The sequence below is a fragment of the Neovison vison genome, chromosome 4 (assembly GCF_020171115.1).
Source record: "Neovison vison isolate M4711 chromosome 4, ASM_NN_V1, whole genome shotgun sequence".
Lineage (NCBI taxonomy): Eukaryota > Metazoa > Chordata > Mammalia > Carnivora > Mustelidae > Neogale > Neogale vison.
In genome coordinates this window covers 22,511,471-22,524,546 of record NC_058094.1, presented here as the reverse complement: position 1 = coordinate 22,524,546, position 13,076 = coordinate 22,511,471, and the positions used below count along the sequence as shown (strand labels likewise).

Sequence of the window (13,076 nt, the reverse complement as noted above, 5' to 3'; positions counted from 1 at the left end):
CACACTACATAAAACTCCAAGGTTTAAAAAAAAAAAAAGTCAACAATACCTGGCCGAAAAGCCATTTTTATTTTAATGAATGCTTCATTACAGTCTGCGAGGAGGTATTTGGCTTTTCTGTGATAGATTCGAACTACTCCCAGTAAGAGATGTCCTGATGTTCGGAGTGCCATCTTCACCTATGAGTAAAACATTAATATTAATCTAACTTATCAAGTTTTTTCTTGGTTTTATAGGTATCATACTTCAAACGCTTGTATTCTGAGCAATTTATAGGTAGCTTTTACTCTCTTTACACTTTTAATCATTTATTTGACATTTCCTTATAATCACTTATATTATGTTTTATTTATGCCTTCACCAGTAAATCTTCAATATCCACAAAGAACAGACTGGTAGTAATTCACCAGTTAACACAGATATGAAGGCAGCTATGAAGCAGGTTGTAAGGTACTCCACAGACTGCTGTCATAAGCACATGAAGGAACATGGAACACTCTGGTTGCTACCCCATAACTGTTGCTCTTTGCTGGCTAACTGAACTCTGATATTGTTGGGAAATGAATGTCCCCAGCCCTGAAGAACTGACTCATTCTTCTTTGCTAATGCTTCTTGAGCGGGCACAAAGCCCAGTTCTCAACCAACGAGAAAGAAGAGCGAAGTAGGTCAGTTTCTGGGAAAGATTTTCCCAGGAAAAGAATGCCTGCCTCTTTCTTCTCCCTTTCTGTGTTGTGCGCAGGTGGGGTTTGGAGCCGCCTTGTAGTCGTGAGGCCTAAGTACAAGGACAAGAAACCAACACAAGATTAGTGAGTCCGAGGGTGCCTGGGTGGCTCAGTCAGCTGGGTACCCAACTCGCGGTTTCAGCTTAAGTCACGATCTCAGTCATGAGACTGAGCCCTGCATGGGTCTCTGTGCTCAGTGTGGAGTCTGCTTGGCACTCTCTCCCTCCTCCTCTGCCCCCACCTCCTGAGCAAAATAAATGAATCTTTAAAAAGAAAAAAAAAATGGTGAGCCCTTAGATGAATGACATCATTGAACTGCTCGAATAATCCTAAGTCTCCCTATTTCTACACTTCTAGTTAAGTAAGACTATTAATTTCCTTATTGTTTAAGCCATTTTTCACCGAGTTTTATTAGTTGACTGGAAGGCAAGCTAATAAGGAGTAATGGTAACCCATCTTTTTTCACAAGAAAATATACTCTTCAGCCTGTTTTTTTCCTTTTTTTTTTAAGGTAGATCTCATTCAGCACTTATGTGAGAGCCACTGTGTGGGACGAGATACAGCAGTTGGAAAAAGAAAGAAAAGTAAATACGGAATCTAAACAGAATGATTCAAAAATCAAAAAATAGAATGATTCACTCCTCAACAGAATGAATTCAAAGTTCAGAATGATTCAAAATTATATATCCAAAATATAATACAAAAATTTTTTTGAGAGCAAGACAACATGAACTCAAACTTCCCCAGATCATTTTCCAAATTATACCAGAGTCCTCAATTTATGAAGTAGCAAATAAAGCTGTTAATCATTTGCTTAAGTTATGATTAATACATTATGTTACTTAAAAAATGAAACAGTATATTTTTAAGTTATATGTCTACTGTCTACAGCAGCCTAGGATTCTATCTGTAATGACTCTCAGGTTCTACATTTATGGAAAAATTCACATGACTTAAAGCACAAATTATGAAATTTACTGCTATAAATTCTTAGGTATCTAAAATTACAAACTTGTGACCAAATCTAGGACTTATCATATGAAAAATCCTTGATATGAAAATACCCAATTAAAATATTGCACCTCATGGAAAAAGAGAATCTACTTTTATGATATGGTCTTAGGAAATTTAAAATACTGACTGCACCTTCACTTAAGAAAGGATGGGGGGGGTTTCAAAACCCTTTGCGTGCAATTATCTTGTAAAGGATTAGCAACTATGAGAAAAGGTGGAGTATGGGCAAAAACTTTCCCTGTATATTAGTTTGGTTCAGAATTGAGTAGGTAAAATGAAGTATGCCATATCTGATGAGCTAGCTCATGTTAAGAGTGTAGGTGTAATAAGGAACACGGGCTATATATGCAGAGAAAGCTCTACAGAGGTAACCAGTGGCTGCTCCAGCAGAGGGGTGGGGGTAGAAAGGGCAGAACGCAAGCAGCTGCAACTGAGCTATATATCTCACACGTGCTGCAAACAACTAAACCAACATTCACCCACAACAAGAACTGCATATCAAGAACAAACATTAGAAATTTTCAAGTTCATTCACTCTGTGGAGGTATCTTTATAGTCTACTAAAATAAAACAAGATCAATCAAATAACCCACTTAGAAATGGTTTTTAAAAAATAAGTTATTCTTTCTCTCTCACACAGTCCAGTCTTTTACATTATTCCAGAACTGCGTGCCGTGCTTTGTGGCTATTCATACATACCTTATCAGATTGTCTTGTACTCTTTTGTAGCCTCCCTGACAGAGTACAAAATACTCTGCACAAACTAAAAAAATTTATTATTCTTTTAAGCCAAATCACCCTCAATATGTTTATAGATGTTAAAGATTAGTTGCACATATTAATTTCAAGAAAACAACTCAACCTCTCCTTTTTCCATTCACTTACTTCAGTAAGCATACCTATAAAAAGTAGAAAACTTCATATTCTCATAAAATTTGACGAGCAGTGCAAACTGGCACTATCTCCCTATGCAGCAAACTACGAATGTCTACCAGAAGTCTATTAGGTGTATCACCTGGCCCACTGATTATGTTCCAAAACATCAACATTAAGGGAAAACTTACAGATAAGAACAAAAGATCACTGAACATGAAGCTTCTCTATGCAATACTGGTTTTGATGTATTCTAATCTCACATAAAGATTAAGTCAAGAAAGACACAGATGTGAACAAAATATTTGCAAGCAGTATTTATTCAATGGTTATTTTTTAAGAAGACGAAAATAAACCTGTTGTCCTACTACCTAAAGAAATCTTTTGTATATATTTTTTTCTTTTGTATATTTTAATACACTGTACAGGGTCAGAGGAATTAAAATTCAAGAAATTATGAAAAAAACAAAAACAAAAAAACCCCTAAAAAACAGATTATCCAAAGAAGAGACTGGTAAAATAAATCATGTACAATTAGAACAATGAATTACAGGTCCATAATCCTTTATCTTAAATCTTAGGTGTTTTGGAATTCAGAGTCTCTTGGTCATAAAGATAACACAGCACATAGAATATATATTAAGACACTCCCAGTAGCATCTACTTAGAGCAGTTTCTAATAATCATATCCATTAGTGGTTCTATACTGAATATATGAATATACAAGTGACCTCACTTCAATTTTTGTCAAGTCTGTTCCCGTTTTCTGTATTTAAATTCTGTGGATAAGAGACTAGGACACTGTATAATGCAGTATCAAAAATGATGATAAAGCTATGAGCAGAGGTTTTCCTGAACAGAGACTTGTTATAAAACGTATAATGGAGTTGTGTACACGTAGAATAAGGAGAAAAATTACGTGTAGAAAACATGGACACGTTTTAGAAGCCATACCAAAACCCTAAAGGTTTCTCTAAGTTGTAGGACTAGAGATCACCTATTTTCCAGTTTGTAAAGTTTTTATTTTAATATTGTCTTAGAAATTTTAACATGATAGAAATGTCTTTAGTAACAAATTCCACCAACTCTAACTCTAAAACCAGCCAAAATTCCAGACAGATGGAAATTTTGTAATTCAGCTCTAATTAAAAATACAAACTTTCACTTTTTCACTTAAAACATATCCTTTCCCACACGACTTTTCTGAACAAGTCTCGTCTAGATCCCAGCTTTATTCCTTTGAGATCCTCTTGCTCTTTCAGCAATCAAGAATTACTCTTATTTAACACACTATGGCAACCGGCAGCATCCAAACTGCCAAATCTAAGAGTAGCTCACAATGCTGATCCAGACAGCTGTGATCTGGAACATTTTCTCAATAGAACAATGGGTGTGTTTGTGTGTTAATACAAAGTCTAAGAAAGGACCATTAAAACACAGATATTTCTATAAAATCATATTTAAGGACTTTTCCTTTGAGATCAGTCCTTACACATTTTTGAAGTCAATTTATCTGCTTTTCAATGAAGTGCTAATGATGTTAATAGATGTAATCATGTGTTCTAAAGTCCTTTCTTGGCAATACAAAAACCCTGGTTTACTTAGTTACACTATTTGTGAAATTCAAGGGTGAAAAACCACTGCTTCAGAAGAGTTTCAGAGGATGTCAGTAAAAGCTCCTCTAAGTACAAAGCAGTAAACTAGGTAGATAAGGTAAGGACGTTCATGAGGCCTCCATTCTAGTGGGAGACAGTAATTAAATATTTAGGAGAAGAGCACAGCAAGTATAAAAGTTCTGAGACAGGGAAAAAGTTGGATTATCTTCAAGAAACAGCAAAAATCTGGGTATTTTTGAGCAAGCAGGCCTATGGAGCTGAGGAAGAACAAGCATTATGGACACAATTTACCAGATGGATAAGATAATTAGATCTTGATCCCTACAACCTTTCCCAATTAATGGATCCTTTCTTTGAATATTTTTTAAATTCCCAAATTAGAAACACTTACATACATATTTTAGTACAAAAACATCTAGAAAGACAAATATAAAATATCTGGGTACTGCCTGACCTCATACTTAACCTACCATGAAAACTGGCAAATGAAAGTATCAGTGCACTTACAGAATTTTTAAAGGGAACAGAGTATCAAACTGGAACTATGGATAATCTACAGATTTTTTTCTTTGCCTCCAATATACACAGATGTTAACCTAATTTTATAGAATTCTATTTTACATATCAGCAAATAATCAACAAACTGAATAAAAAGTATCAATATCAAACATACCTTTGGTGAGATGATACTCTCCACACTGCTCTCTAAATTACACTCAAACACATGGGCTTTGGTTAGCTTCTTATCCCAATGGGCCGCTAGCCAAATTTTGGCCAGAGGCCCTCTCTTACTGAGGACAAAATGTGCGTAGAACATTGTTCTGGCTGATTATGAAACAGGAGGAAACCTGAAAGGGAAAAAGAGTTAATATAAATACCATATGAAAACAAAGATTTATCAAGACATGTAAGAAATCTGAAAATAAAAGTTTCCAATTCTTTTAAATATAAGAACTTTGAAAGGTGTGAGTAAAGTACAATACACATTTAAAAGAACCTACTGCTTAGTTTTGAGAGGGGAAGGAAAAAAACCTCAAAATATATTAAGAGCTGAAGGGAAAAGGGACACAGGAGCCAAACCATTTCTATACTCCAAATAAAAGTGCCAGGATTTTGTTTAGTTTTTTAGTAAAAATTGTCACCAGACAACTCTTGTTCATTCTGAAGTTCCATCAAGTGTTCATTCCATTCCTAGCTTGATTACTGACTGTGGAGTCTGACTGTGGCCAAAAGCTAGATAATACATTGCTCATGGCAAGAAAACTATGTCCAAGAAGAAAAACACTCAGGAACAGATATTAATTAATGTGTACGTTTCCATTTTTTAAAGAACCCCATTTACAACTGATACTCACCTAGAAGCTTTATACAATAACTATCTCATGACAAGCACTGTGATAATACACATTCATATTGTACCAAGTAAAAATAAGAAGGTGGGTCGGCTACATTTTACAAGTGACTAGTTAGAAAAACTGAGGCTTAAAAGCTATTTTATATATAGTTTTCACAACTCAGAAACTTGAAAAGCACTTGTCCAGTTATAATTTAAATACTATATTCAGGACAATGACACATTGTAATATTTATCTTACAACTAAAATAGCCTTAGTTATTTTATTCACATTTTATTTTTCTTTCAGCAAGCTATGTTATAAATACATAAAGGGAAAAAAAAAGCAGCTTAAAAACTCCAGCTTGGAGGGTACATTAACTGTGCATGTTTCCTATATTTCCTGTGTTGATAGTTCCCTTATATTATTATTTTTTAAGATTTTATTTATTTACTTGACAGAGATCGCAAGCAGACAGAGAAAAGGAAGCAGGCTCCCCGCTGAGCAGAGCCCCCAATGCGGGGCTCGATCCCAGGACCCTAAGAATATGACCCCAGTCGAAGGCAGAGGCTTTAACCCACTGAGCCACCCAGGCACCCCAATAGTTCCCTTATATTATTTATTTTCCCTCTTTCACAGAAGATTTAAAAAATCTATTCTGCCAGATGAATTTCTTTCTAAAATGCCCAGAACTAGAAGACGTATGTCATGTTTTTACATAAATAAACTCAAGCACATCCATACCACATGAGAAGTACTTAAACATTTTAAAAATATTTTTGACCTTGAAATAATTATAGATTTACAGGAGTCCCAGAAATAGTACAGAGAGGTCCCACTTACCCCTTTAACTACTTTCCCCCCGGATGGTGACATCTTACATACATACAGTATCAAAACCAGGCCAGTGACGCTGGTACAATGTGTAAACATAATTCTATGCCATTTTATTACATGTGCATATTTGTGTAACCAACATCGTAAGCGAATAAAATGCAAAACTAATTCATCAATACAAAGCTCTCCCTCTCCCATCCTTTTAAATTGTCACACCCATTCCTTCCTCTCTATCATTCCTAAGCCCCACCAACCAACACTCTGTTTTTATCTCTGATTTTGTCATTTTGAAAATGTTATATAAATGGAATCATACAGTATGTGACCTTTTGGATCCAACCATCTAACACTCTTTGAGATCCACCCAAATTATTTCAAGCATCAGTAGTATGTTCCTTTTTATCACAGAGTAGCATTCCATGAGATGGGTATACCACTATTTGCTTTGTCAATCACTTATTGAAGGATATTTGATTACTTCTAGTTTGAGGAGGTTTCAAATAAAGCTGCTATAAATATCTGTGTATACAGAATTTTAGTGAACAAGAGTTTTCATTTCTCTGGGACAAATGTCCTGACCTTTGACTGCTGGATAGCATGATAAGTCTATGTTTAGTTTTAAAAGAAACTTTAACACCTATCAAAATCCTAGTGAGTTTTCTTATAGCTATTCACAAGATGTTTCTAAAATTTATATGAAAAAGCAAAGGAATGAGAATAGCTTTTTTTTTTTTTTTTAAAGAACTGGGATGAATTTGTCTAACCAATTTCAAGATTTACATAGCTACAATAGCCAACAACACTGTATGGCAGACAGAAAAAGACACAGATCAATACAATAGGATAGGGAACCCAGAAATCCACTTAAGTAAGTCCAACTGATTTTTCACAAAGATGAAGAAGCTTGACAAAGGGGAAAGGATGGTTTTTTCAACAAATAATGCTTGGGTGACAGGACATCATCCACAGGTGGGGGAAAAAAAAGGAATCCTGATCCAAACCTCACACATTATATAAAAAGTAACTCAAAATAAATCACAGACTTAAATGTAAAAGTTTATAATTTTCAGAAAAAACCAGAGGGAAAAACCTTTGGTATACCTAAAGTTTGGTGTATATATATACACATACACACTTTTTTTTGAGAGAGAGAGAATTAGAGAGAGAGAGCACCAGAGAGAGCGCATGTGCTCAAACAGGGAGGGGAGCAGACTCCTTGCTGGGTAGCCCCCCACCATCAAGACCTAGGCAAAGGCTTAACTGACTGAGCTAGCCAGGCATCCCAGTAAGTTTTTTCAGATGAGCAGTAAAATCATGTGCCATAAAGGAAAAAAAAAACAAAACACCTAAATAAGGAAATTTTGTTATAGGAAAGAGCTGAAAATTTAAAGATAAGGTACAAAATGGGGGAAAAATTAAAAATGATGTATCTGACAGGGACTTGGATCCAGAACAAAGAATTCTAAAAACTCAAGTAAAAAAGTCCAATTAGGAAACAGGCAAAAAAATTTTACAGAAAAGGATATAACAATGGCAAATAAGAACAAGAAAAGATGCTCATCATCACCAGTCATTAAGAAAATGCAAATTTAGACCCATGAGAAATCACTGCACATCTATCATAAGACCTAAAATAAAAAGTAATGGCAACACCAAAGTTCAGTGAGGCTATACAGAAGTTTCAACCTTTATACACTGCTAGTTAGAATAAAAATTCCTTTTTGAATTAGCTTAAAAAAAAATCCAAAGTAAATAAACGCTAATTTTCATGTTTTTATAGAGAGACTGTAAATTTAAAAATGAGATTTTGCTTACTTTACTGTGAATTAAGAACTGTGTCCATTCTTTCCAGTAATGTACAGAAAATACTTATTAGTTAAACATATCATAGGCAAGAGACTTCATGTCTGTCAACAAAGTCCGAAAGGGTGGAGGTGGTGGTGCAAAAGTAATTCAATCAGGTTTGCCTCCTCTCCCTTAATGGCAAAGGGTCCTGAAATTCTCATTTGCTGAACCAGATGCTCCCAGGGGATCTCTAATTTACACAAGAAAAATTGTCTCCAAAGGGGAAAAAAAAACCAGACTTCATCAATTGTTCAATGTTGTGACCTCTTTCTCTCAAATGTGAAGTGAAGAAAAGAACTAAGGAATATGAAACTAGGAAGAATTCATATCAAATACTCTAAGGTAGAAGAATTCAATAAGTGTATCTTATATTCTGCTCAGCAGTATTTTATAGTTCAAAATATGCTTCCCATAACCAAAGAATCTATGTTGCAAAGCAGTGCTTTTACTTTAAGCCTAAACATTTATTAGTATGAAAATTAAGCTCCATCTACAGCACTATAAAGTCTACAGGATTTTGTAGAAATTCAAAATGGCAGTCTGTTCTTAGAAACATGGACACTGTCATACACAAGATGTCCTAAATTTCACTGCAGAAGATAGCTGTATTAAAAAAAAAATCTCCTTAATATTTAGCTCTTAGAATATTGCCCACTGCATGTCAACTACTAAATACGTACTTAATGAATAAGGAAATGAGATACACCAAGTGATCTCATAATTGACACATGTAAAAAATTCTAGAGATTTTAGAAATTAATACTGGCTCTTTTCAACAGGTGTCAGTAGCTCATGGCCAGGACTTAAGCTCCCAGTCAGAGTACCATGCCTAAAATATCCCAGCTATGCGGAGGCAGAGATTCCTAAATAGATGCTTTCTTGGCATGGGATGGGGGTAACTGAAGTAGAGTGGTGCTAAAATCATTCTGGGAAACAATTAGCAAGAGGAAATCACCCTAATAACTAAAGGAAGCCTGAAGAGCAGTGGTGGCTCAAGTACTGGCTTATATCTAAATATGGAGAAAGTGTAATCATTGCTCCGAAACAATCTTTTTCCTTAGTATCACTATCCTTTAACCAATCTTAGAAAAAGAAGTTGATTAATCTCCGTAGATTTTGAATTTCTGTATATCTCTGTTACTCCTTCGCAAAAGATCTTAGCATAACGCCTGCATTTGGTACCAGAGCATAGTTGAGCAATTTCATGATTTCTCATTTTTTTTCCCCTGAAGCAGCAAACCTTTCTCAATATCCCTAAAAGTAATTTCATGTTTTTACAATATGAATTATGATATTTCACTGTTAGAAAACAGGGCAGGACAATGGTTGTATAAATTGGTATGACCTCTTTGAAGAACAATTTGCCAACATCTTATGAAAACCTCAAACACTGATACCCTTAAACCAGAAAATGTACTTCAAGTAACAATACCAAAGATATACTTGGGAGGTGTAAAATATTTATAAGAACAAAAAAATCTTAAAACTCTCAACCAGACAGGAAAACGGAGAAAAGGAGAGGACAATGTGCCAAAGGTCGCTAGCATAGAATTCAAGTGGGAACTTAAATTTCAGAGCCCACATCTCTAACTGCAACACTGTGTTGCCCTGCCAGCATGAATTTTAACAGCAAAATATTAGAAATAACTTACCTAGCTGCTACTTAGCGACTTTTAATAAAATACAGCCATATAACAGAATTTTGTGTGGCCTTGAAAAATGATATACATTTTTTTTTTAAAAGGAGGGCCCTAATATATATTTAATGCTCTTGCATAAAGTATCTGTGGCATACAATTGAAACTGATGACAGTGGTTACCTTTGGAAGGTGAGTCCACCGGGAACCTTTTTTGACTGTTAACTGAGAACATACACAAATACCACGCACTCAAAGTAAATACCGATATACTGAATGTCAAGACACAATCCTGCTTTGCCATTAACTGGAAAGTAAAGCTCCTTAGTCTGTGTGGTTCATTTTCACAAACCATAAACACCTTGAAGACTGAAATTCAGGGATTTACTAACTTCGGAGAACTATACCTAACTCATGTAAGAATGTAATTACCTCTGAGGGATTGGGGAGTGTCTCAGGAACAGAAGTTATTTCCAACCCTGCACACTAACACTGGTACTAACGTTCTTTGAACAAGAGTTTTATAATCAGAAGGTCCTAGATTCAAATTCGACTCCCTCCTTAGTTCTTCAGTAAGGGTTAAAAGTTACTTAACATTTGAGTCTTAGCTTACACATCTATAAATTGAAGCTATTTACCAAGCAGGGTTATGAGAACGAAACGGAACAGCAAACACAATCCCACTAGATGTAAGTAAACAGTAACTCTGAAAAAAAAAAAAAAATCACACAGCAGAGCATATACAGGTCAGCATGATCATGCCTAACAACCTGACATCATATTTAAACAAATAACACAAAACCTTTATTTCTCAAAAATCAGAAATTTCCCTTCTGTACAAAACTATAAAAGATAAAACTTCTCAGAGTATGTGTCCCAGTAAATAGAAATTCATCAGGAAAGAAATAATCAACTTTAAAAAGACTTTAAACATATGCCACTCTAAGGGGAAAACTTAATTCTTGAGTGTACTAATGTACTATCTTTATAAACACAAAAATTAAATTAGGTGACACTTCACCAATGTAATTCTAACTTTGTATAAAACGCACGATATTCATTAGTTATGCACGGCTGTCACCTCAACCATTTACGAACTGTTAATAATTTAATCACTGGATATGGTATATGTCATCAGTGTGTTTTTAAAAAATAATTATGAGTTGCCTCCAACATTAAAAAAGGAAATTCAATGACTACAACTTAGGAAAGCTTCTCCAGTCCCCGTTTCCAAAATTCTGCCGACTCACACAAGTCACTGGCATTTGCATTCATTTTACGAAAATAAGAATTTTTTTTTTCTGGAATTCAGCGATGATTCTAAACCGCATTATGAGAGCAAATATTAATCTTCGCTTGCAAAGAGAGCCGATCAACGCAAGCCTTTACCAGAGAACCTTAAAAAAAAAAAAACCAGCGCGTTTTGAACGCTTAAGACAGCCTAACGAATCACAGGGTGGGCAGACAAGCCCTCCAGCGTTTTCTTCTTTCAAATTTGAAGGAGGCTGCGAGGGCTGGCAGCACAACTAGACAGTGTCACCCCGCTCTATCACAGCAGATCCATCTTTCCCGGCGAGCAAAATGACGTCAAGTATTTGTCAGAAACACACACCTTCCCAAAGCGTCCCCTGTATCAGCATCAAAACACTCAATATCCTCATCATTAAAAAAGTCGGGGGGGGGGACCAATTAGGCTAATTCCCTAGGAATCAAAGGCAACTTCCCCTGGTCGGGTTTTCTATTGGTCTGTCCAATATGCAATATTTCCAACAAAACTGTCCTTTCTAAAGGGGGAGGGGGAGCAGCAGCAGTCCCTGGAGAGGGGCCCGCGGCGGTGTTGAGGCCCCACAGCGCCCGCGAAGGCTGCGCCCGCACATCTCCGACCCCCGAACCCAAGCTCGGCGCACGGTTGCTGCCCCCTCGGAGCTACCAACGCGGGCGTCGATCCGCCGCCGCCTCCCGCCCCGCGTCTTCCTAGACAGCCATTTTTACCGGAGTAGGCGGCCCAGTCCCCAGAGCGGGCTCGTTCAAACCTCCGCCTCTCCCTCCGCCGCCCGGGGTTTCCTCCACCTCCTCCAGGAGATGCGGCTCCCGGGGGGACTGGTGGAGTAACGGCTTTTTCCGCCTTGGAACGGACCAGAACCATTTGTTACCAAACAAGCGAGAATGCGGGCCCAGGCTGCGCGGGTCCTGGTCGAGGGCGGGCCCAGGGGAAGAGGCCTGGGCGGGAGGCGCTGCCGTTCCGGAGCTCGGAGGGTGGCAGCACGGCCACCGTCCTGGGGCGCGGCGAGTGCTGTTCTCCCTCGGTTTGCCCCCCGGCCCCCCCAGTCCAGCTCCTAGACAGCAAGGCGGCAGGGAAAGGGTAGGCGGAGGGAGCCCTAGGGTAAGAGGGGCTGGCCCAGTATCTTACCTTGCTCTCCGCCGGGAGCTGGGCGGGCTGGGTGGCCTGGGGAGGGGAAAAGGGTCGGGGGAGGGGGCGGGGAAAGGGGGGGGAGCCCCTGTGAGGTGTAGCTTCGGAGCAGCTCCCGCCGCGGCAACAGCCACCGCCTCCTTTCCGATTCACTCAAACAAACAAGATGGCTGCCGTTACGCCGCGGCTCTTCCTGCCGCCCAAATCCTCGGTTCAAATCGGCAGGATGTTTACGGTCAAAATGGTTTCTATGCGCCTGCGCAGCCAGCCTGAGCCCTAGAAGGAGCGACGCAGGCGCAGTGACCATTTCCTTTTCTTCGGATTTCACCCCCCCCATCCGCCCCCCGCCCTCTGGTTGTGCGGCCCCAAACTGAGCAAGCGCAAAAGTGATTCTCTCGCCCGAGGGTCTTCAAGTGTTGCGGACCTGGCAGATAGCGCACGCGCAGTGCTTGCCAGTGGAGTGAATATCTGGGTTTAACTTTATTCCTACGCTTGTTTTAGAGGGAGTATATGTTGTACAGATTTGTTTGCCAGGACGCAAAAATTAATTTTAATGGTTCCATAGTGACGAGGATAACATAAAACCCTTAAGATCCACAAAATCTGGGGAATTCATTGAGTCAATCTATATTTATAGATGGTCTTCTCCGAACCATATATTGTGACAGATAGGGTCCAGGGCATAATGATGAAACTGAAGGAGATGGTACGTGCCTTCATGAAGCTTCCGGTATAGCTAGGGAGGAATTTTTGGAAATACTTGTGCCACAAAAAAGCCAAATGTACAA

General features: G+C 38.0%; 1 protein-coding gene across 1 annotated transcript in view; it reads right to left on the bottom strand.

The window, feature by feature from the left end:
* Positions 1-12,432, bottom strand: part of RAD21 (RAD21 cohesin complex component) — a 28,409-nt gene extending 15,977 nt beyond the window's left edge. The window contains exons 1-3 of the mRNA XM_044245060.1: positions 12,289-12,432; positions 4,899-5,073; positions 50-179 (exon numbers count right to left, since the gene is read on the bottom strand). Coding sequence (XP_044100995.1) covers positions 50-179; positions 4,899-5,042 — 274 coding nt within the window. The 5' untranslated portion in view covers positions 5,043-5,073; positions 12,289-12,432. The remainder of the gene's footprint in view (positions 1-49; positions 180-4,898; positions 5,074-12,288) is intronic.
* Positions 12,433-13,076: the final 644 nt, after the last annotated feature.